The sequence below is a fragment of the Bos indicus genome, chromosome 22, assembly GCF_029378745.1.
Source record: "Bos indicus isolate NIAB-ARS_2022 breed Sahiwal x Tharparkar chromosome 22, NIAB-ARS_B.indTharparkar_mat_pri_1.0, whole genome shotgun sequence".
In the NCBI taxonomy this organism is placed as follows: Eukaryota; Metazoa; Chordata; class Mammalia; order Artiodactyla; family Bovidae; genus Bos; species Bos indicus.
The window spans coordinates 10,631,925-10,655,525 of record NC_091781.1 but is presented as its reverse complement, the minus strand read 5'-3'; the positions used below and the strand labels follow the sequence as shown (position 1 = coordinate 10,655,525).

Genomic DNA, 23,601 nt, shown 5'->3' with positions numbered 1-23,601 from the left:
TCCCACTGGTAACCACTAGTTTGTTCTCCATGTCTGTGAGTCTTGTTTTTTTGTTATATTCATCAGTTTCATTTTTTACATTCCACGTACAGGTAATATTATACAGTGTTTGTCTTTCTGACTTATTTCTCTTGGCATAAGCCCTCCAAGTCCATCCATGTTGTGGCAAATAGTAAAATTTCCTTCTTTTTTATGGCTGAGTAGTAGTCCATTGTGTTCTTCTTGACTTAAGTTTTTCTCCTTGTCTCCACTCCTTCACTTCTGCTCCCTGATCACCTCCCTAAAAGACTGTTTGCTCCTCAGTCCTTGCTTTTTGAGGAAACCCAAACTAAGGCAGGTGACATAAAAGGAACAGAGTTCTTAAGATATTACTAGATCATTATTTCAAAGAAATTATGAATATTGTGCAGAAAGGACAATTGACATATACTTGGAAGGGCAGCCATGATTAAAGACTCATGAGACACTGATAACTGGGAGTGAGCTGGTAATATCTTCCCTTTCTTTTTTTCATGCAAAACATTATCCCAGAGGATGGGTCAGGACAACTATCAAGAATAATCCTTCGCAAATTATAAAGTCCATCCCTGCTCAGCTCCATCCTTCCCCCATCCTGCTTCCAGCCCCTACAAGTGCACACTGAGGACACTCCCCTCGGTAAACCCTTGGAGTCGAAGCTCTGTGTCAGGCTCTGCTACCGGGGAACCTGACCTGAGAGAAGAGTACAGGATGATGAGGGCTCTAGAAAACTTATCACATGAGAAGATGATGAAGGAGCTGAAACACTCAGTCTCTGGGGAAATGTGTGGAAATGGGAATAGCAGATACCTTCAAATATTTAAAATTTAAATAGTAAAACAAGGACAGTTTGGATAGAAATTGGGCCAAGGCAGAATTTGGATGAGCATTAGAAAGAACTTTCTCATACTCAAAGCTTCCCAGCATAGCCATAGACTGCTTTGCAGTTTGGCATCCTGCGTGGAAAGTATTCACCTAGAATCCAGGGGACCACTGAGTGGGACAAAGGAGGAGGAACCCTGGACCTGGGTGGGTGAGTCACTGGACCGAAGGCAAGGCTCTAGATGTTATTATTCTAAGGGCCACAAGATGGCAGCAGAGAACTCACTCCAAAGGCAACGGAATAGAAAATTCTGGTTCTTTTCACAGATTTGATTCGGATCTTCATATATTCTAGGAGGCCTTGTGTACACCATTATAAGCCCTTGCAGACTCATGACACACAAACTTGCAAAGTCAAAGCATTTCTCCTAAATCATATACTTTACTACTGGAAAAAATGGTAGAAACGGGTAAACCTGATCACAAAGATTACACTGAATCAGGGTAAACACATTTTGTCGAATCTGATACTGATGATCTTGACCTGCAGATTTCTACTTCCAGCCATTGTGTACCTTCCAAAAGGGGACTCTGTTTGAAACAGACTTAACCAAGGGCCTATATGTTGGGCTTAAGTCTATGCTTGCTTGTGGTGTTCACAGAAAACATTCTCCACATTGCTAGGGGACCAACCTCAAGTCTACACATTCTCGAAAAATACAGGGACGTGTCGGTCTTTTCACTTATTTGGCCAATTAATTTTAGCCACTCTAATAGCTGTATACTATTTCATCATGGGTTTGATTTACACTTCCCTAGTGACTTAATGTGGAGAAGGAAATGGCAACCCACTCCAGTGTTCTTGCCTGGAGAATCCCAGGGACGGGGGAGTCTGGTGGGCTGCCATCTCTGGGGTCACACAGAGTTGGACTGAAGCAACTTAGCAGCAGCAGTGACTTAATGGGAAAAGGCAATGGCACCCCACTCCAGTACTCTTGCCTGGAAAATCCCATGGACGGAGGAGCCTGGTGGGCTGCAGTCCATGGGGTCGATAAGAGTTGGACACGACTGAGCGACTTCCCTTTCACTTTTCACTTTCATGCATTGGAGAAGGAAATGGCAACCCACTCCAGTGTTCTTGCCTGGAGAATCCCAGGGATGGGGGAGCCCGTGGGCTGCCATCTATGGAGTCGCACAGAGTTGGACACGACTGAAGTGACTTAGCAGTGACTTAATGGACTGGGAAACAGACTGTTGGAGGGCACAAACAGAACCCTGTGTGCACCAGGACCAGGAGAAAGGAGCAGTGATCCCACAAGAGACTGACCCAGACTTGCCTGTGAGTGTCCAGGAGTCTCAGGTGGAGGCGTGGGTCGGCAGTGTCCTGCTGCAGGGTTGGGGACACTGAGTGTAGCAGTGTGTGCATGGGACCTTTTGAATGAGGTCGCCACTATCTTCACTACCTCCACGATAGTCTGGCCCCAGGTAAATAAACAGGGAAGGAACACCCATCAACAGAAAATTGGATTAAAGATTTACTGAGCATGGCCTTGCCCATCAGAACAAGACCCAGTTTCCCCCTCAGTCTCTCCCATCAGGAAGCTTCCATAAGCCTCTTATCCTTCTCCAGCAGAGGGCAGATAGAGTGGAAACCACAATCACAGAAAACTAAACAATCTGATCAATGGACCACAGCCTTGTCTAACTCAAAGAAACTATGAGCCATGTCATGTAGGGCCACCCAAGACAGACGGGTCATGGTGGAGAATTCTGACAAAACGTGGTCTACTGCAGAAGGGAATGGCAAACCACTTCAGTATCCTTGCCTTGAGAACCCCATGAACAGTATGAAAAGGCAAAAAGATTGTACACTGAAAGATGAACTCCCCAGGTCGGTAGGTGTCCAATATGCTACTGGAGATCAGTGGAGAAATAACTCCAGAAACAATGAAGAGATGGAGCCAAAGCAAAAACAACACTCAGTTGTGGATGTGACTGGCAATGGAAGTCAAGTCCGATGCTGTAAAGAACAATATTGCATAGAAACCTGGAATGCTAGGTCCATGAATCAAGGCAAATTGGGAGTGGTCAAATAGGAGATGGCAAGAGTGAATGAACATCGACATTTTAGGAATCAGTGAATTAAAATGGACTGGAATGGGTGATTTAACTCAGATGACCATTATATCTACTACTGTAGGCAAGAATCCCTTAGAAAAAATGGAGTAGCCATCATAATCAACAAAAGAGTCCAAAATACAGTACTTGGATGCAATTTCAAAAACGACAGAATGATCTCTGTTTGTTTCCAAGGCAAACCAAACCATTCAGTATCATAGTAATCCAAGTCTATGCCTTGAGCAGTAATGCTGAAAAAGGTGAAGTTGAATGGCTCTATGAAGACCTAAAAGACCTTCTAGAACCAACACCCAAAAAAGATGTCCTTTTCATTATAGGGGAATGGAATGCAAAAGTAGGAAGTCAAGAAACACCTGGAGTAACAGGCAAATTTGGCCTTGGAGTACAAAATGAAGCAGGGAAAAGGCTAATAGAGTTTTACCAAGAGAACGCACTGGTCATAGCAAACACCCTCTTCCAACAACACAAGAGAAGACTATACACATGGACATCACCAGATGATCAACACCAAAATCAGACTGATTATATTCTTTGCAGCCAAAGATGGAGAAACTCTATACAGGCAGCAAAAACAAGACAGGGAGCTGATTGTGGCTCAGATCATGAACTCCTTATTGCCAAATTCAGACTTAAATTGAAGAAAGTAGGGAAAACCACTAGACCATTCAAGTGTGATCTAAATCAAATCCCTTATGATTATACAGTGGAAGTGACAAATAGATTCAAGGGATTAAATCTGATAGACAGAGTGCCTGAAGAACTATGGACAGAGGTTCGTGACATTGTACAGGAGGCAGGGATCAAGACCATCCCCAAGAAAAAGCAATGCAAAGGGGCAAAATTGTTGTCTGAGGAGGCCTTAGAAATAGCTGAGAAAAGAAGAGACGTGAAAGGCAAAGGGGAAAAGGAAAGATGTAAACATCTGAATGCAGAGTTCCAAAGAAGAGCAAGGAGAGATAAGAAAGCCTTCCTCAACTATCAATGCAAAGAAATAGAGGAAAACAACAGAATGGGAAAGACTAGAGATCTCTTCAAGAAAATTAGAGATAACAAGGGAACATTTCATGCAAAGATGGGCTTGATAAAAGACAGAAATGGTATGGACCTAACAGAAGCAGAAGATATTAAGAAGAGGTGGCAAGAATACACAGAAGAACTGTACAAAAAACATCTTCACGACCCAGATAATCACGATGGTGTGATCACTCACTTAGAGCCAGACATCCTGGAATGTGAAGTCAAGCGGGCCTTAGAAAGCATCACTACGAACAAAGCTAGTGGAGGTGATGGAATTCCAGTTGAGCTATTTCAAATCCTGAAAGATGATGCTGTGAAAGTGCTGCACTCAATATGCCAACAAATTTGGAAAACTCAGCAGTGGCCACAGGAAAAGATCAGTTTTCATTCCAATCCCAAAGAAAGGCAATGCCAAAGAATGCTCAAACTACCGCACAATTGCACTCATCTCACGTGCTAGTAAAGTAATGCTCAAAATTCTCCAAACCAGGCTTCAACAGTATGTGAACCATGAAATTCCAGTTGTTCAAAGCCAGAGGAACCAGAGATCAAATTGTCAACATCCACTGGATAATTGAAAAAACAAGAGAGTTCCAGAAAAACATCTATTTCTGCTTTATTGACTATGCCAAAGCTTTTGATTGTGTGGATCACAACACACTGTAGAAAATTCTTAAAGTGATGGGAATACCAGACCACCTGACCTACCTCTTGAGAAATCTGTATGAAGTCAGGAAGCAGCAGTTAGAACTGGACATGGACCAACAGACTGGTTCCAAATTGGGAAAGGAGTACGTCAGGGCTATATATTGTCACCCTGCTTATTTAACTTATATACAGAGTACATCATGAGAAATGCTGGGCTGGAGGAAGCACAAGATGGAATCAAGATTGCCATAAGAAATATCAATAACCTCAAATATGCAGATGACACCACCCTTATGGCAGAAAGCGAAGAACTAAAGAGCCTCTTGATGAAAGTGCAAGAGGAGAGTGAAAAAGTTGGGTTAAAACTCAACATTCAGAAAACTAAGATCATGGCATCTGGACCCATCACTTCAGGGCAAATAGATGGGGAAACAGTGGAAACAGTGTCTGACTTTATTTTTCTGGGCTCCAAAATCACTGTGGATGGTAACTGCAGCCATGAAATTAAAAGACGCTTGCTCCTTGGAAGAATAGTTATGACCAACATAGATAGCTTATTCAAAAGCAGAGACATTACTTTGCCAACAAATGTCCGTCTAGTCAAAGCTATGGTTTTTCCAGTAGTCATATATGGATGTGAGGGTTGGACTATAAAGAAAGCTGAGCACCGAAGAATTAATGCTTTTGAACTGTGGTGTTGGAGAAGACTCTTGAGAGTCCCTTGGACTGCAAGGAGATCCAACCAGTCCATCCTGAAGGAGATCAGCCCTGGGATTTCTTTGGAGGGAATGATGCTAAAGCTGAAACTCCAGTACTTTGGCCACCTCATGCAAAGAGTTGATTCATTGGAAAAGACTCTGATGCTGGGAGGGATTGGGGGCAGGAGGAGAAGGGGACGACAGAGGATGAGATGGCTGGATGGCATCACCGACTCAATGGACATGAGTTTGAGTGAGCTCCGGGAGTTGGTGATGGACAGGGAGGCCTGGCGTGCTGCGATTCATGGGGTCGCAAAGAGTTGTATACAACTGAGCAACTGAACTCACTGACTGAGTGACTTAGTAATGGAGCTACAACATCACATAGAAGACTAAACCTGCTTGTAGACTCAAAGGAGTAAATAGAGAAATAGGAAGAAAACCAGGAACATGCATCACTTATGGAAGCCAAGTGGAGAAGTGACTCAGAGAGTGGCCAATAGGATCAAATGATGCCGTATGAGGTCTGAACATCCTCCTTTGGATTTAGTGCCTGGGGGTGACTTTACCAAAAGATCCTCGAGTAGAAATTGGTTCCAGCTTCCAGTCTCTTTCCACATTTCTAGAGTGAGTCCCACTGTACTGCCTGCTTGGCAGTGCCCTTTCGCTAGGTGTCTGGGTCCCAGCTCCAGGGCAGCCCTCCTCAGAGCTCCTGAAGTCAAAGCACCAGCTGGTACCTATTTGCAGTCATTCTAAGTCCCTAGGGCATGTCCCAGGCTCTGTTCCCTGGGAAGCCAACCCCGAGACGGAGATTAGAGTGCTGAAGCTTCATCAGGGAGTGATCTCAGGACCATCGACCTCTGGAAGAGAAGGGAAAGCATCAGGACCAGATGAGGGAGAACTGGGCTGTGATGCAGGCTCCACCAAGGCTCAGCCAACCCCACGGGCAGCTGTGAAAGGGCATGGCCCTTCATTGTCGTCTGCTCGAGCCCTAAATGGAGACATCATTGGATGCAGGGCATTCTTAGGAGAGGGGTGTGATCCCGGGTGAGGGGACTCCTCCCAGATAAAGGCAATTCCCATTCATAGCTTAGGGCTGTCAGCCAGTACCACGCTGTAGCTTATTCCCTTCAGTCTTGAGTGGGGATCTAGGTGGCACAATTAGAATTCACTGCAAGGGTTTCTCCTCCAAGCCTCTACATTCAATCACCCTAACCTCTTCCCTTGGCTTCTCACCTAGGTGTTAACATCTCTGGATTACCTCCTGTCTGCTTTCTGCATTCTCCAACACCTGTCTCAGCAATTCCTCACACTAGAGCCTCTCCTCCTGTTCCTGTTGCTGACGAATGCACTTCTTCCACCAAAGTGACGCCTATGCTGTCAGGAAGGAACAGGCAGGGTGAGAAACCCCCACTTTTGGACTGATTTTGTGCCCTTTTGACCAGGTTGCATATAACCCTGAAAGGTCAGGTTGGGAAACATCAGGATGATGTTTTACTTTCAGCTCATTGGTACTCCCAGAGTCTCCTACTGGTACAGCAATCTGGAGTGAAATAACCAGTGACCCCACATCCTGTGCCCTCTGAGCGTATGCCCTGCAGGTAGGAATGCATCTGAACCCTCGGAGCCCCTTCCAGTGTAACCCAGTAACGGCATTTCTGACCTACTAGTGCACTAAATGGCTCCCTCCTGATCTGAAAACATTAACACAGTCACAACCTGAGCAGAAGCCTAACTTCACGTAGAAAAGACTCAGGCCTGAGGCTCAGTGACTGAAACATGGTCTAAATGGGTCCTAAAGGGGTAGGCGAAGAGTTGACTCATTAGAAAAGACTCTGATGCTGGGAGGGATTGGGGGCAGGAAGAGAAGGGGACGCCAGAGGATGAGATGGCTGGATGGCATCACTGACTCGATGGACGTGAGTCTGAGTGAACTCCGGGAGTTGGGGATGGACAGGGAGGCCTGGTGTGCTGTGATTCATGGGGTCGCAAAGAGTCGGACATGACTGAGCAACTGATCTGATCTGATCTGAAAGGAATAGGAATGAATCGATGGTTTCTTCTCTCCATTTCAGGCTGCACCAAATCTGGTTTTCAGTAGAACTAAAATGCAAGAGACCCAGACCAGCATATCCTAAACAAACAGCTCTGGTCAGTTCATCAAGGATCCATCAGCACATTTACGTGTAGACACAGGGGTTTCAGGAGACACATCTGAACTATAATTCGCTGGTTTTCATCACCAGCATTAAGAAGCAGTCAGAATACAGTTCGCTTCAGTTATCCAGAGCACAGTTTATTAATGAGGAAGGATTATGATTCAGATGATTAATTTCACAGGGGGAGTTTAAACCCTGGTAAGCACCACTCGTGTAATATGTACTATGAACTTGATTACAAGGAAGAAGCAAAACACAAATCATTAATACCCCAAAAATCCCTCACTGAGAATAAGTCTCCCCACCTCCCACGACGTACTAAAGACTTCAAATCTAAAAACCTAAACATATGTTACAACATTTAACATTAAGACTGAAGTTTATCTTTTTAAATATGCTTTAAAATACACTGAGTGTCTTCTCTCCTTCCCTTGATTCTCCACTTATGTGAAGAAGCCTTTTTCATTGTTTTTCTCCTCCATGTCTATCGTCTTCTCTGTCCCCGAGCAGGACCAAGGAGGACTGAGTAGATGCTGAGGTTGTGACTGTGACGTCTGCTCTGCAGCCCGTGTGTGCTAGCTCCGGAAGTGGTCCTCGCTGCTGGGGGGCACCTCCTTTTGTAGGTTTGCCCTGCTGGTCTTTCCGGCAGCTTCAAGCCAGGGATGCTGAAGGACCTGGTGGGCCGTGTAGCGCTTTTTGGGGTTTACCACCAGCAACCGGCTCACCAGATCTTTGGCAGCTGTTGGAATGATAGAAGGATGGAAAAATGAGATGGATGCAGATGGTTCGGAGTTTTCCTTTTCCGTACAGGAAATAAGGACACAAACATCTGTGTTAGCAACAAGCGCTGGACCAGAGCACCAATGGCCCTCAGAACTATCTGTCATGATGGAAACTTTCCACATCTGCACTACCCTCCTAGGACTGCTGAGCATTTGAAATTCATCTGGTGCAACTGACGCACTGAATTCTTCTTGCATTTCCTTTTAATTCACTGACACTTAAATTCAAATAGCCCCATGCAGCTACACGGCTACCATGTTAGACGTGGAATCGTGAGGTCAGGCCCACCACTACCACCCACGGCGCCGTCCAGCCCAACAGGACACACAGAGGCCATGAACCACACTTAAGCATATTTTAAATGTGTAAATCAAGGGAAAGATTTCACCTGAAAGGGCCAAAAGGGAGGAGGACCACACAAGCTTCTGCTCCACTAAAAGTACCTCTGACCTTCACCCTCTGACCTTCCAGAGCTCCTGTGCCCCGAGGACGCCCCTAGAGACCTGACTATTCACAGGTAAAATAAGCATCTCTAGTCTGTCCGACTCATAGACACTTCTGTATGTGAGATGGCTTTGATCTTTCCAAATGAGGATTCCACGTTTCTGATATTTTTCCAGTTCTGAGGTTCTTCAACTGGCTTTGAGAAAAGTATCTGGTCACTCCAACTGGTGGTGAGACTTACATCTCAAAGCAAGTCGTGTGTTTGGGATGCTATGGAGATCTACACAAAGCTAGCAGGAAATAAAGGAAAGCAGAGGATGTGGACGGCCCAGGTACCGTAGCCAGTTCTCTGGGTATCGTTTCACACGTCTGACCTGAAAACAGGCTCTGCAGTCAGATCCCAGAAGGGGCTCGGCTCCCCACCCCCACCCCGCTCCTGCCTGGGAAGCCCAAAGTCTCACCATCAGAGATATTGTCCCAGTAAGGAGCCAGGAACTCAAAGCGGCCGAGCTGGATGATGTTAAAGAGCTCCTCCTGGTCCCTCTCTGGGCTGCGGAATGGGGGGAAGCCACACAAGAGGATGTAGAGGATCACGCCTGCGGCCCACATGTCCACCTCCAGCCCGTAACCTGTGCAGTGGAGGCAGACACACATCATCTCTTAGCTGCTATCTTGGTATGGAGCGGGTCTCAAAACCACACATTCAGCCAACCAGACAACTCTGTGTGTATCCATCCTGATGTCTCTATTGAGTCAGTGAGTTCAAAATTTAACTCACCCCGTTCCCATCTCCCAAAGAGCTTTCTTTTCCAACACCCTGTGTTAGCTGGCGTGAGCCCTACTGCCCTGGCTTCCCACAGTTCATGTAGCCTTACTTGTTTTCTATTTTCAAATATTTATTTACTTATATGTTTATTTGGCTGTGCCAGGTCTTAGCTCTGGCGTGGGATCTTCAGTCTTCACTGTGGCACGGGAACCTTTTGTTGCAGCATGCAGGAATCTAGTTCCCTGACCAGGGATCGAACCTAAGTCCCCTGCATTGAGAGTGCAGAGTCTTAGTCACTGGACCACTAGGGAAGTCCCTAGCTTATTTGCTTTCTTTCCTCTCTGACCCAAGAGAGTAATGCCTCCATTAAAATGTCCATAGTCACTCACTACTCTCCTGTCACACTGTCACCACATTAGCACAGCAACTCTGCTGGCCACACTGAGTTCACATTCGTTTGTGGGGAACCCAGGCTAACCCTCCCCATCCAATTGCACTTCCCTCTGCTCTACTGAGGCTGGGTTTTCAAAGTCTGTACCACCCAACTTCCATGCATAGGCTAATCTCTGTATCTTGGCTTCCCTGATGTATTTGCTGCTGGGATAAAACTCTCTCTTCTCCCCACCCCCAAGCTTATAACCCATCTAGAGCTTTCCCATCTTTAGCCATCATAGGTGGTTTAACTGATTTCTCCTGGAGTACAAGGATGGCTAATTATAATTATTCACATACTTGGAGCCATATAATAATGATGAAGATGATTTCCTCATATATCCTTTACAGAGTCTATCACTTAAATAGTCCATTGGATCCGTAAACAATATGCAATATACATATATTATTCATGGGGTTTGAATTGGGACCTCCTTTTCGTTTAATTGCGAGGTTAGAAAAGGAGTTTTAAAGCCAATTACCTTAAGAACTGCTCCATATCTCTCCCTTAGAGGTAGCTTTGGGTGAGTGGCTAAATGACCTTGCTTGCTTGAGTTTCCCATTCAATTCTCCACCATCTTTCATCTCACTGTCCCACCAACACACATACACACACACACACACACACACACACACGCAATCTCTTCTCTGTAATAAGAGCAGCCCTGATGAGGAAAAAGTTCTCATGCTTTGGTCAAGGAGACCTACTTCAAATATTTAATATACAAGTGCAAATGCAGAGCCAATCTCTGAGATTTTTAACTGCTTCATGTTGAAAAATGTGAAATTTAAATATGAAAAAGTAAACACTGGTTAGTAAGCAAGTGTAACTCGAGCCACGTGTAACTTTTACCTTTCTCAGAGAGGATTTCAGGAGCTACATAAGTTGGAGTCCCACACACAGTAAATATAGGCCTCACCACATGCTTTGCAAGACCAAAGTCAGCCAGTTTCAAGGTGGTAGATTTGTCCTCATTTCGCTGAACCTGTAAGAAACCAAAATCCCCAAACCACCAAAATTGTGATGAGAACAAAGAAGGAATAGAACAACGAACATAAAAATTCAGGACAAGCAAACAAGAAAACACAGGTGCTTATAGATTAACCTGACACTGACAAATTCAACTTGATCTCAGTGACACTTGCTTACTAAAGAACCAATGAGTTAGATTTTCTCTGCTGTCCAATGTGGTAGTACCATACTGTCACAGATGGCTATTTATTTAAAATCAAATCAATTTAAATCGAATTAAATTAAAAATTCAGTTTCTCAGATGCACTAGCCACGTTTCAAGTGTTCAAACGCTGTCTGTGGCTAAGGGCTACCATAGGACCACGAAAATCTACAACATTACCATCATGACAGAAAGCTCCATTGGGCAGCACTGAGTTAGAACAAGGATCAGTGATGTTTTGAGCAAGTGTGTGCATGCCTGCTCAGTTGCTTCAGTCGTGTCCAACTCTGTGACCCCATGGACTGTAGCCAGACAAGCTCCTCTGTCCATGGGATTCTCCAGGCAAGAATACTGGAGAGGGTTGCCATAACCTCCTCCAGGGGTTCTTCCCAACCGAGGGATCGAACCCAAAAACTGCAGGTGGATTCTTTATCAACTGAGCCAGCTGGGAACCCCATTTTCTGAACACAGACTAGCTTTAACGAGAGCTAGAAAAAATGCTGTGGGTAACACAAAATCTGAGCAGAGGAAAAAAAAGGAAAGGAAGAGAAGTAGGAAATGGAATGAAAAAGTAGGCAAATAAGCAGTGGAGGCTAAAATTATATGGTTTACCTAACAAACACCTCTGTCACGTTTCTTCAAGGCCAGGCGTTGTTTATAACATATTGCTACTGCTAAGTCACTTCAGTCGTGTCTGACTCTGTGTGACCCCATAGACGGCAGCCCACCAGGTTCCCCCGTCCCTGGGATTCTCCAGGCAAGAACACTGGAGTGGGTTGCCATTTCCTTCTCCAATGCATGAAAGTGAAAAATGAAAGTGAAGTCGCTCAGTCATGTCCGACTCTTAGCGACCCCGTGGACCACAGCCTACCAGGCTCCTCCATCCATGGGATTTTCCAGGCAAGAGTACTGGAGTGGGGTGCCATTGTCACATAATCCTCATTGCAGTCTTGTGAGGCGCTCACATCCCCATGTTACAGATAAGGATATGGAGGCACGGTGACACAGTAAATGGTGAGCTGCAGTTTGAACCCCAAACACTTGGGCTTTACAGTCTGTGCTTATAAATTGTGTATGACCCCAGATCTTCCAGCAAAGGGTTATTTCTGTTGCAGGAAGCAGCACTTATTGGGGCTGGAGGGCATTAGGCAGGGCTCTGGTTCTCCCTGGGCCCCATCAGTCCCACGGCACAGTGACACCCAAGAATGCAGGGCGGGCAGCCCTGCCCCCCCACCCCCACCCCCGATCTCCCCAGACAAGGGTAAGTGCTCCAAATATGCTTTGGTTCCTGCCAGAGAGCTTACATCTCTGTAAGCAGAATATGTCTTAATCACTGAGCCCGAGTCACCATTGCGCAGGCTAATCAATGTCTCCATAATTAACCTGACCTAATGGTATCAAGATTGCCCAGAGAAATATCAATAACCTCAGATATGCAGATGACACCACCCTTATGGCAGAAAGTGAAGAGGAACTAAAAAGCCTCTTGATGAAAGTGAAAGAGGAGAGTGAAGAGGTTGGCTTAAAGCTCAACATTCAGAAAACTGAAGATCATGGCATCTGGTCCCATCACTTTATGGCAAATAGATGGGGAAACAGTGGAAACAGTGTCAGACTATTTTTCTGGGCTCCAAAATCACTGCAGATGGTGATTGCAGCCATGAAATTAAAAGACGCTTACTCCTTGGAAGGAAAGTTATGTCCAACCTAGATAGCATATTCAAAAGCAGAGACATTACTTTGCCAACAAAGGTCCATCTAGTCAAGGCTGTGGTTTTTCCAATGGTCATGTATGGATGTGAGAGTTGGACTGTGAAGAAAGCTGAGCGCCGAAGAATTGATGCTTTTGAACTGTGGTGTTGGAGAAGACTCTTGAGAGTCCCTTGGACCGCAAGAAGATCCAACCAGTTCATTCTAAAGGAGATGGCTCCTGAGTGTTCTTTGGAACGAATAACGCTGAAGCTGAAACTCCAGTACTTTGGCCACCTCATGTGAAGAGTTGACTCATTGAAACAGACTCTGATGCTGAGAGGGATTGGGGGCAGGAGGAGAAGGGGATGACAGAGGATGAGATAGCTGGATGGCTTCACCGACTCAATGGACGTGAGTTTGAGTGAGCTCCGGGAGTTGGTGATGGACAGGGAGGCCTGGTGTGCTGCGATTCATGGGGTTGCAAAGAGTCAGACACCACTGAGCGACTGAACTGAACTGAATGGAAATCATAGATGTAGAGCTAAAACACTCTTCTGCTTTGGTCTGTGTGTGGAGACAGACAACAGCCCTGAAGAGGACTGGGGAGGTAATTATGAGAATAATTTACAATAGAAAATCTAGTTTGGAAGGGAGGGACAAAAAACCACATGCTGACTTAAGTTTCCAGATGGGCCATCTTCATGAATCCCATTTGCTGGGTGACTAATGAAAAAAATCTGTGCCTTGCAAACATATGTAAATATTCCCAACCAAATGATCAGCAGTAAAAGCATGTGGCTGATTGAATACACCAAAATAAACCATGTACACCTTTGCAAAATAACAAAGACACCCTCCCCTTCCTCAAAGAAACCCCCTGATTCTAAAACCTGGCTGCATAACAGAAGGAGCAGATGAAACATGAAGGAGACTCAGTCGTTCATTTTGAAAATTTTCATGAGATTTATTCTGAAAATGCATTATGTTAAAATGTCCATGTGCTGATAGACATATTTTTCAAATACCAAATCTGTTTTCTTAAAGAAAATATTTTATGGCTTTTCTAAAATAATATATTGCTTCTTATCTCCCTTGCTTTTCTCTTCAAGCCTCCAAATGATGAGACCCACAGCAGAAGCTGAGGGGTGGGTAAGATCTGCAGGGCTGTTTGTTCCTTCCAGAAAGTGAGATGCATCGTGTTTCTAATTCTTCTGTCTCCAGCCTCTGCTGTCATAAGTTATGTAACATTTCTCAGGGCTGTCAGGGTGGCTTGAGACTTCTTGTTTACTTCACCTACAAGACCAGCCTAACTACATTTAAGCTCACACCCTGACAGTGTGAATTTTGTTTTGGGCTTTTTGTTTTCCAACAGGCACTTCACAGTCTTGGCTTTGGAACCGTTCTTATCTTAATCCTTAAATTCATATGAGTGACATCCTTCTGGAATAACTCTTCCTCCTAGAATTTGTGGAAAAAAATTTTTTTTAATTGAAGTATAGATTGACTGCCCCGACTGGCTCAGCAGAAGAGTCTGCCTGCCCATGCAGGAGACAGAGATTCGATCCTTGAGTTGGGCAGATCCCCTAGAGGAGGAAATGGCAACCCACTCCAGTATTTTTGCCTAAAAAGAAAATCCCATAGACAGAGTCCAAAGGGTCGCAGAGTTGGACATGCCTGAGCACACACACAAAGTTGATTGACAATGTTGTGTTAGATTCTGGTATCCAGCAAAGTGATTCAGTTACATATATATATATTTTTTTTCATATTCTTTTCCAATATAGTTACTTATAAGATACTGACTATAGTCCCTTGTGCTATACAGTAGGACCTTCTTGGTTAGCTATTTTATACATAGTAGTGTGTACCTGCTAATCTCAAACTCCTAATTTATCTCTCTCTACCCTTTCCCCTTTGGTGACCATGTTTGTTTTCTGAGTCTGTTTCTCTTTTGTAACTAAATCCACTTGCATCATATTTCCAAGTCCACATATAAGTGATATCGTATTTGTCTTTCTCTGACTTACTTCATTTAGTATGATAATCTCTAGATTCATCTTTTTAAAAAATATTTTTAACTTTTTAATTAGAGTATAATTGCTTTATAATGTTGTGTTAGTCTCTGCTGTCCAACATGAATCAGCTGTATGCATACATATATCCCCTCCTTGAACCTCCCTGTCATCTCCCCCATCACACCCCTCTAGGTCATCACAGAGCGCCCAGCCAAGCTTCCTGTGCCTTACAGCAACTTTCTTCTAGCTGTCTATATTACACATGATAGAGTATCTATGTCCATGCTGCTCTCTCACTCATCCCACTCTTTCCTTCTCCCTTCTTCTGTGTCCACAAGTTCATTCTCTATGTCTGAATCTCTCTTCCTGCCCTGCAAAGAGGTTCATTAGTACCATTTTTCTAGATCCATGTATATGGGTTAATATTCCATATTTATTTTCCCCTTTTTGACTCACTTCATTCTGCATGACAGACTCTAGGTTCATCCACATCTCTACAAATGCCCCAATTTCATTCCTTTCTATGGCTGAATAATATTCCATTGTATATATGTACCACATCTTCTTTATCCATTCATCTGTCTATGGACATTTAGGCAGCTTCTTGTCTATTGTAAACAGTGTCACTATGAACATTGGGGTGCATGGATCTTTTCAAATTAGAGCTTTCGCCTTTCCCAGATCCTTTGTGCATGAATGGGATTGCTGGATCATAGGTAACTCTATTCTTAATTTTTAAGGAACCTTTATACGATTCTCCATGGTGGCCACAGACAATGTACATTGTGCAGAACTTCTGAAACCATCAAATTCTCCACCCAAATGGGCAACTCATCTAAAACATCCTCCCACCGGGCTATCATTCACTTTGGCTGAAATCTCATGATGAAAAGATCCCACAGCTTCACGTGGCAGACCATACTGATTATAATCAGCTTAACATGTGAGGAGGTTCACCCCATGCTGATTCAGAATTTCATCCTCACCCTTGTTTTCTAAAATCTGCCCTCTGGGAAGGACACACCACTTCCAAAGATGGGAAACAAGTACCAGGACCCTCCCCCCAGGTCACCTCTGGCTTCTCTAACAGGCTCCCAGGTGGTACCTTCCTGGCCCATGCTTGGCTGAGGGCCCGCCCACAGCCCCTGTGCCCGCATCCGACCTTGCCCTCAGCCCAAACCTCCATTTCTCTGCCTACAGGTCTATCTAAACTCACTTCTCTAGGTCACATTCCTTCTGGGGCTTGTTTTCAATTGCCCTCCAAGACAGAGTGTTAGAGATTATATGTTACTTCAAGGACCGTTGATCCATCTAGGTCCAAAGTCCCTTTTCCCAGCCACACCAAACTCCCCTTCTTTGAATCCAGGCAATCTATATTATTTACATTAGCAGCCCAGTCACATCTAGACTGTCTCAAAGATTCAAGAGGAATCATTCTTTTTCTGAGCCATTAACAACTTCCTCTCCTTCAAGGCACAGCAGTCTGGTTTTTTAAAATTAATTTTTGGCTGTGAAGGCACAATTTAAATATGATCTTGCAATGATCATCTCTGAACAGTAGGTGGCAGCACAGTACAGACCAAACAGCAAGCGGCTGCCCTAAGAAAAGGGATAAAAATCTTATTTATCTTCAACTTCTTACTTGATCCTTCATGTTTCCTCTGGCCTTCTCCCTCCAAGTTTCCACTTCTAACTGTCCATGAGGACTGGAATGACCTTAAAAACCAATTCACATGGAAACTCCAATGTCTAAAATCAACTTACATGTCAACAGCAAAAAAACAGCAAAAAAAAGCATGACTGAAACAATCAATGGGGATGAAATTGTCCCTGGGACCTGTCACATGACCAGCCTATGACATGCCTCTGGTGTCTACACATCATCACTTCTCCGGCTCCTGTTTGCTTCTCCCAGGGCCCAGTCAACACCACACAGCACATTCCAACCCCGCCAAGGGAACACAGGCTGACAGAGAAGCAATTAACGCTGATATTTCAGCAAGCTGGAAATTCTCATAATTAAAACTTCTTTTGCAAGCTCTCAGGAGTCTACATAGCCCTAAAGGAAGAAGGAAACTAGCATCTTATCAAGAAATATGGTCACTAGAAATAAAGTAAGCTCAGTAACACAGCCCTAAAATTTTACTCTAGGGCCCAATTACCAGATATAAATATTTCTGCTGGTGAAAACAACATGATAAGCTTGTTGGATCCATTAAGAGTTCTTGGCACATTCTGGAAGTCTCTAAAGGCAGCCACCATCAGCCATGTAATCAAAGGTTAGTTCTGACATCATCACTCTCCCATTTGGCAGAGACAGGTATTGATACAGACAGTAGCCATCCATTAAAGGAAGAAACAATCACGTTGATAATACAAAGCAGAATACAAAATTAAAGATGACCCAAGAGCATTAATTGATGGGCAGCAGTCACCATGGTGATATTTGCTAATATTAACTCTCAAAAGACCAGCCAAATTTGCAACATAATTATAATACCAGGAAATTTAGAGATGACACCTTTCTAAACCCAGATAATGAGCTTATTGTCAAATCCAACACTCCCCAGATCTCTTTCTGAAAAACCACAATGCACCGATGCTGAAGTAGCATTGAAATTCTGACGTAGTATGTTGAACTTCAAGTGAATGTATGCTTAGTCATGTCTGACTGTTTGCAACCCCATGGACTGTAGCCCACCGGGCTCCTCTGTCCATGGGATTCTCCAGGCAAAAATACTGGAGTTGGTTGCCATGCCCTCTTCCTTCCCGACTCAGAGATCGAACCCATGTCTCCTGCATCTCCCACATTGGCAAGCAGTTTCTTTACCACTGAGCCACCCGGGAAGCTCATGTTGAACTTTACTCACCCAGAAAAGGACAAACACAGTTTAGAAATGTGATAGGCCCATTCATTCAGAAAAATGCCAGCTGACAGATTATCCACAGGATACAAGAGATATTCCCCTATGCCACTAAATTTGGCTCAGATCTGTGGCTTTGTACAGCTTCTGAAGGGGCCACACCATCATGAAAAAAAAGCTTTTTATTTAAAAACAAAAAAAGTGGGCTTTCTTAAAAAACAGAAAATAGGGTCTAAATATTAGTTACAATTAACACCAGTTAACAACTCATGTACTAGTTTGAAAACATAGCTATGCTGCAGTTTTCATCTCTCTCTCAAGATACACGCACACACACACACTTCACTGCCTTCAAGGGCACTAAAACATATATGAACTGAGATATAAATCCCTGAAGAGTTGCTGAATGACTTCTCTCAGGCAGTTAGCTTGTCCACACTAAATACACTCCTTGAAGTTTTTTTATTTCCTGAAGCAAACCTCTTCATGCTATCTGCAAGTGCTGACTTTCTTCATTTAAAAAACTATTGACAAGTCAGTCGCTTAACACAAATGAGAGTCTCTCCTGCCCAAGAGATGAGCCAGCTTGACAACCTGGTTCTGGGACCTCGCAGAGAAAACTCAAGCTCAGATGACTGTCCCCTAAAGAAAACGATCCTACAGGGTAAACAATCTTACTCCACATCCTCAAGAACATGTATCAGTGTTCTAATGATTTTTTAAGCACAGGCCCAAAGTGTCCCACACCCAGGCCTCTAATCTGAATCATTCCTGCTTACACAACTCAGTGAAAACAACAGAGGATCTATAAAGAACACTGCTCTATCATGATTTTAAAGTGGCCACTGTAAACAGAGTGCCACATTTCACACACAGGGAATACTTGGGCTCAGACCCCAAAGAAACAGAAAGAAACTAAAAAAAGTTTGAGGACACTCAACTCATGCAAACATGGAATTCTTCAAGATTTCCTTGGTGGTTCACTGGTTAGGACTTGGCGCTTTCACTGCTCTGGGCCCAGGTTCGATCCCTGGTCAGGGAACTAAGATCCTGCAAGCCTCTTAGTGTGGTCAAAAAAAAAAAGCAAAAATGAAATTTTTCAAAGGGAGATTTACTCAATGGTAATTCAGATCACTCAGGCAGTTAGTCAGTGTTCTGCAATTCTATGAATTTAGGCAAAAACAAAGTTGTTTGATTGAAGGGTCAACAAGACCTCACTTCACCAGATAATTTGCTTGACTCACTCAGAGTTTCATTCTGCTTGTGGGAGCAATTTAGGCAGATGAATGTACTGGGATGATGTTTCCAGGCTGGCTCTACAACCATGAAATAAAAGGAAACAGGCTAATTCCCTGCCCCCGCCCCAGTAAAAAAAGTACGGTTTACAGAGACCATTGTCTCCATCTTCTCCAGCTTTATATGCAGCAATCTGGCTTTGGAGTCTTCCTCATGATGTGCACCGTAGTATCAGACTTGTTCTTAACATCTTAATAATGACACCAGCTGCCGCTGATGGAAGGCTTGCTATTCACCAGGCAGCACACTGGGGTCTATATTCATCCACTCATCCAACTGATATTTATTGAATATCCACTATGTGACAGAACTGGTCTAGGTTTCACGGTACAGTCTGAATAAAACAATGTTCCTGCTGTCCTAGGACTTTTCAGGAAGAGCAAAGAGAGAAGAGACAAATAAATATGAAACAGATCAGGTGGTGATTGAGGTTACAAATAAGAAGGTGGAATAAAGGGCCAGAGAGTGACTATGTGAAGCGTGCTGTCCTAACGAAGCCCACTAGGAACACAGCTGAAGCTCAGAAACATGTTCAGTTGATTGCCTCATCACAACAAGCGAGGAGGTGCACCTTGGGGATCCAGGCGTCTAAGCAAGAGGGTGTTCAATGAACTAGTAAGATCTGGGCTGTGCCAGCTAATTTGGAAGAGGGTTCAAGAAAGTAGGATTTTGCAGTGAATTGGATACTGTCAGGATGTGAGGGTAATTCTGTGACTGGGCACCTTGGTAATTCTTATCTAGAAGGTGAGAAGAAGATGGGGCAGTGAGTCAGTCCCCAGGAAGGGAATATGTAGCCACACTTGTGGTCTGGACTATCCTGTTCTTATCTGGATTTGGACATCATGATGAAGAGGCCTTGCTTTTGTCTGGATCCATCAAATGGCTACCCACTCCAGTATTCTTGTCTGGGAAATCCCATAGGCAGAGGAGTCTGGTGGGCTACAGTTAGTTCATGGGGTCGCAAAGAGCTGGACACGACTGAGCACACATCATGGTCCCAGAGTGACCTTATTTCACGTGGGTGTTTGGGGAGATGGTTTGAATCCAAAACCTGAACAGCTGAGCTGTGAGTGGAAGGCTACCTCCTGGTGGTCTCGGGCTAATTGCCCCTTTCCCGCGAACAATCCACCCTCAACCGTACAAGATAGGTACCATTACTATTTCTTATTCATAAATGAAGAGACAAAGCCCCAGAGAGACAAAAGGGCTCTAGAGGCATCATGAGGCTCATGATGCTAGAGGCTCATGGAATCATAGTTTCCTGACCAGGGAGGAACCCTGACCCTCGGCAGTGACAATGCTGAGTCCTAACCACTGGACCACCAGAAAATTCTTAGGACCAAGTCTTTTTAATTCCTGTGGCAAGACATTTTCTTCAAAAGGGCCAGGGGGCTTTCAATGGGAGCATGGGCTCAAAGCCTACAGGGGAAGCTGTTACCAGCAGACACCCTTAACACCTAGGCCAGAAGATGTGCAAATGCCCAAGAAATGAAGTCCATGTGATCACTGTCCAAGTGAAAATACTCTTCTCCCAGGGATGAGGAAACATTTTCCTTTCTGTTTAAATTGAAAGGCTACTTTCTCAATAATTTAATCAAAACCCATTTATTTCCACAATTTTTGAACTATAAGCAAGTTTTACATAGTGGAACAAGTATGTTAAAAAAAAAAAAAAAAAGACCATAAAGGTAATGTTCCAGGGATTTCCATGGCTGTCCAGTGGTTAAGACATCCTGTTTTTACTGCAAGGGGTACAGATTCAATCCTTGATTGGGGAACTAAGATCATGCATGCCACATTCTATGGCCAAAAAAAGGAGAGAAAATTTCTTAGTCTGAACAAAAATGAAAATATAACATATCAACATAAAAAATTATATACATACATATATATATATTATATTATATATATGTTATGTTCTACAGGCTTCCCAGATGGCTCAGATGGTGAAGAATCTGCCTGCAATGCGGGAGACCTGGGTTTGATTCCCGGGTTGGAAAGATCCCCTGGAGGAGGGCATGGCAGCCCACTCCAGTAGTCTTGCCTGGAGAATCCCCATGGACAGAGGAGCCTGGTGGGCTACAGTCCATGGGGTCGCGAAGAGTCAGACACGACTGAATGACTTAAGTTGGGCAAGCACAGGGATGTTCTATAGTCCAAGGGTAACAAAATTGGTGACCATTCCTATGTTTTGTATCTCTTTTTTTTTTTTTTAATTAAAAAATCATTTTTGTCTGCACCTTGGGAAATGTGGGATCTTAGTGCCCAGACCAGGGATAGCACCTGGCACCCCCTGCATTGGAAGCATGGAATCTTAACCCCTGGACCACGTGGACAGCCCCTGTCCCCCTGTTCATCTTTCCTAACTGCCCTCTCCCACCAGGGCAGGGCTCACCAGCAGATTCTCCGGCTTGAGGTCCCGGTGGACGATCCTCTTGTCGTGCAAGTGCACCAGCGCCTTGCACAAGTCCATGAGCATGAGGGCGGCCTCGCGCTCGGGGAACTTCACACTTTCGATGATGGCGTCGAACAGGTCCCCTCCCTGCACGTACTCCATGATCAGGTAGATCTCGGCGTCCGTTTCGTACACTTCGTGCAGTTTCACGATGTTGGGGTGAGAGAGGCTCTGAATGATGAGGATCTCGCTGTCCACCATGTCCTCCTTCCCCTTGAGCTTGGACTTGTCGATGATCTTCATGGCGTAGGCCTGCCGGGTGCCGCGATGCCTGCACTCCTTCACCACCGCAAAGTTCCCGTCGCCGATCACCCGGCCCGGCTCGTACTGCTTTCGCACGTCGGCCGCCAGGATGCCCGCAGGCCGCCGCCTCCTGCCCGGCCGCTCCGCCTTGCTCTCCTCCGGCCTCGTCTTGGGCTCCTTTTCGATTCTGGCTGGCGGCTCATCGCGGGGAACCATCATCCTCCTCGCTCCGGACACCCCGGGCTTCTTCTCCTTCTCCGCCTCCTGCTCGTCCCCTCCGGTCCTGGGGAGCTTCTCCGGATCCAGGTCAGCGTGATGCTCCCTCCGGAGCCAGCCTCCCGGCTTGCTCCTGCCTGTGTTCCTGCCACCTTTCTCCTCTCGGCGGGGCTGTGCTTCCCCAACAAAAACGTCCCTCTTGGCCTTGGCTGCAGCAGGGGGATGACCCTCCTGGCCTCCGGGGTCTCTGTCCTCTTTCTTGTCGACGCTTTTGCTGGGTCTCCTCGGTTCCTGTGGGGGGTGCCCAGGACTGCTCCGGGGACCCTCCTTCCAGCCTTCTTCCCCACCCTGGGGCTTCTCCTCCGGGGACCTCCGGCAGCTCCTGGTCCTCACCAGCCTCTCCACGTCGTAGCGGGGGCACCTGCCCAGGTCCAGCTCGCTGGTGCCCAGGGACAGTCGCTCCCTCTGCAGGCCCTGCTGGAGCTCTCGCTCCCGCTTACACTTTTCACACCTGATCAATTCCCCCGACGTCTTTTCGATCTCCACCGCCAGGTGCTTCTCTCCACTGGCACGCCTCTCCAGGGCGGCATCCTTGGGCGCCTTACTGCCAGATTCGGGCTCCCACTTCCCCTTCCCCCACTTCTTCGGGGTCCTCACCCTGTCCTCCCCGGGGGTCTGCTCCTGGGGTCTGATGGCCGCCGGGGACCTAGCAGCCTCACCGCTGCTCTTGGTGGTCTCGGTCTCCCCACAGGGGTGACCCCCCTTCCCAGCTTTGCTGTAAAGTCTGCTTCTCAGCCTTAGAGAGGGGATCTGGCTGTGCTGCTGGGTCAAAGTCAGAGCCCGGGCTTTGCTGGGGTACAGTTCCTCTATAGCCACCTGGATGTTCTTCAGCGTCAGTGGCTCTTTGCCCACCGCTATGAAGGCATCTCCTTCCCTGAAGAAATCAGACACACTCCTGATTTCCCGGCCTTTGAGGTTGAACAGCTTCCTCACACGGTCACTCTTCCACCTGGGAAAGCCCAGGGCCTCTGAGACGTCGGCCAAGAGCTGCTCAAAGGTTTGCACCGATCGCCTATTGAGGAGCAGGGTGATCTTGCGGAGGGGGTGGCTGCCCACCTTGACCACGGTCACGACCCTGGGCTTCAGCAGGCTGTTCTCAGTGTTGACGGGGTGAAGGCCACTCTGGGGGCTGAACGCAGGCACCACAGAGCTGCGTGATCCCAGGAATGGTTTCTCCAGGCTCCCTCGGCCAGCAGGCAGCCAGGTGCCCTGCAGCTTCCGCTCCGTGATTCTCGAGCTTAAACATTTTAGAGAATGTTCACAGAGACCTCGATGTCCTATGGGGGGAAAAGGACAATACAGTATTAGTCCGGTTGGTTCAAAGAGTCCTTTGACCAGCTCAGTTGGTAAAGAATCTGCCTGCAATGCAGGAGACCTGGGTTTGATTCCTGGGTCAGGAAGATCCCTTGGAGAAGGAGATGGCAACCCACTCCAGTATTCTTGCCTGGAGAATCCCATGGACAGAGGAGTCTGACAGGCTACAGTCCATGGGGCTGCAAGAGTTGGACACAACTTAGCAACTAAACCACCACCAAACCTTTACTAAGATTGTTTTCCCGGTGGCTCGGGTGTAAACAATCTGCCTGCAATAGCAGGAGACACATGCAGGAGACGCGAGTTTGATCCCTGGGTCGGGAAGATCCCCTGGAGGAGGAAATG

The 23,601-nt window shown here is 45.7% G+C and overlaps 1 protein-coding gene across 1 annotated transcript in view; it reads right to left on the bottom strand.

Moving 5' to 3' along the window:
• Window positions 1–7,617: 7,617 nt before the first annotated feature.
• The window catches only part of DCLK3 (doublecortin like kinase 3), a 59,550-nt gene continuing 43,566 nt past the window's right edge, over window positions 7,618–23,601 (bottom strand). The window contains exons 3-6 of the mRNA XM_070777268.1: window positions 21,364–23,219; window positions 10,780–10,912; window positions 9,190–9,357; window positions 7,618–8,240 (exon numbers count right to left, since the gene is read on the bottom strand). Of these exons, the coding sequence (XP_070633369.1) occupies window positions 8,077–8,240; window positions 9,190–9,357; window positions 10,780–10,912; window positions 21,364–23,219 (2,321 nt within the window). The 3' untranslated portion in view covers window positions 7,618–8,076. The remainder of the gene's footprint in view (window positions 8,241–9,189; window positions 9,358–10,779; window positions 10,913–21,363; window positions 23,220–23,601) is intronic.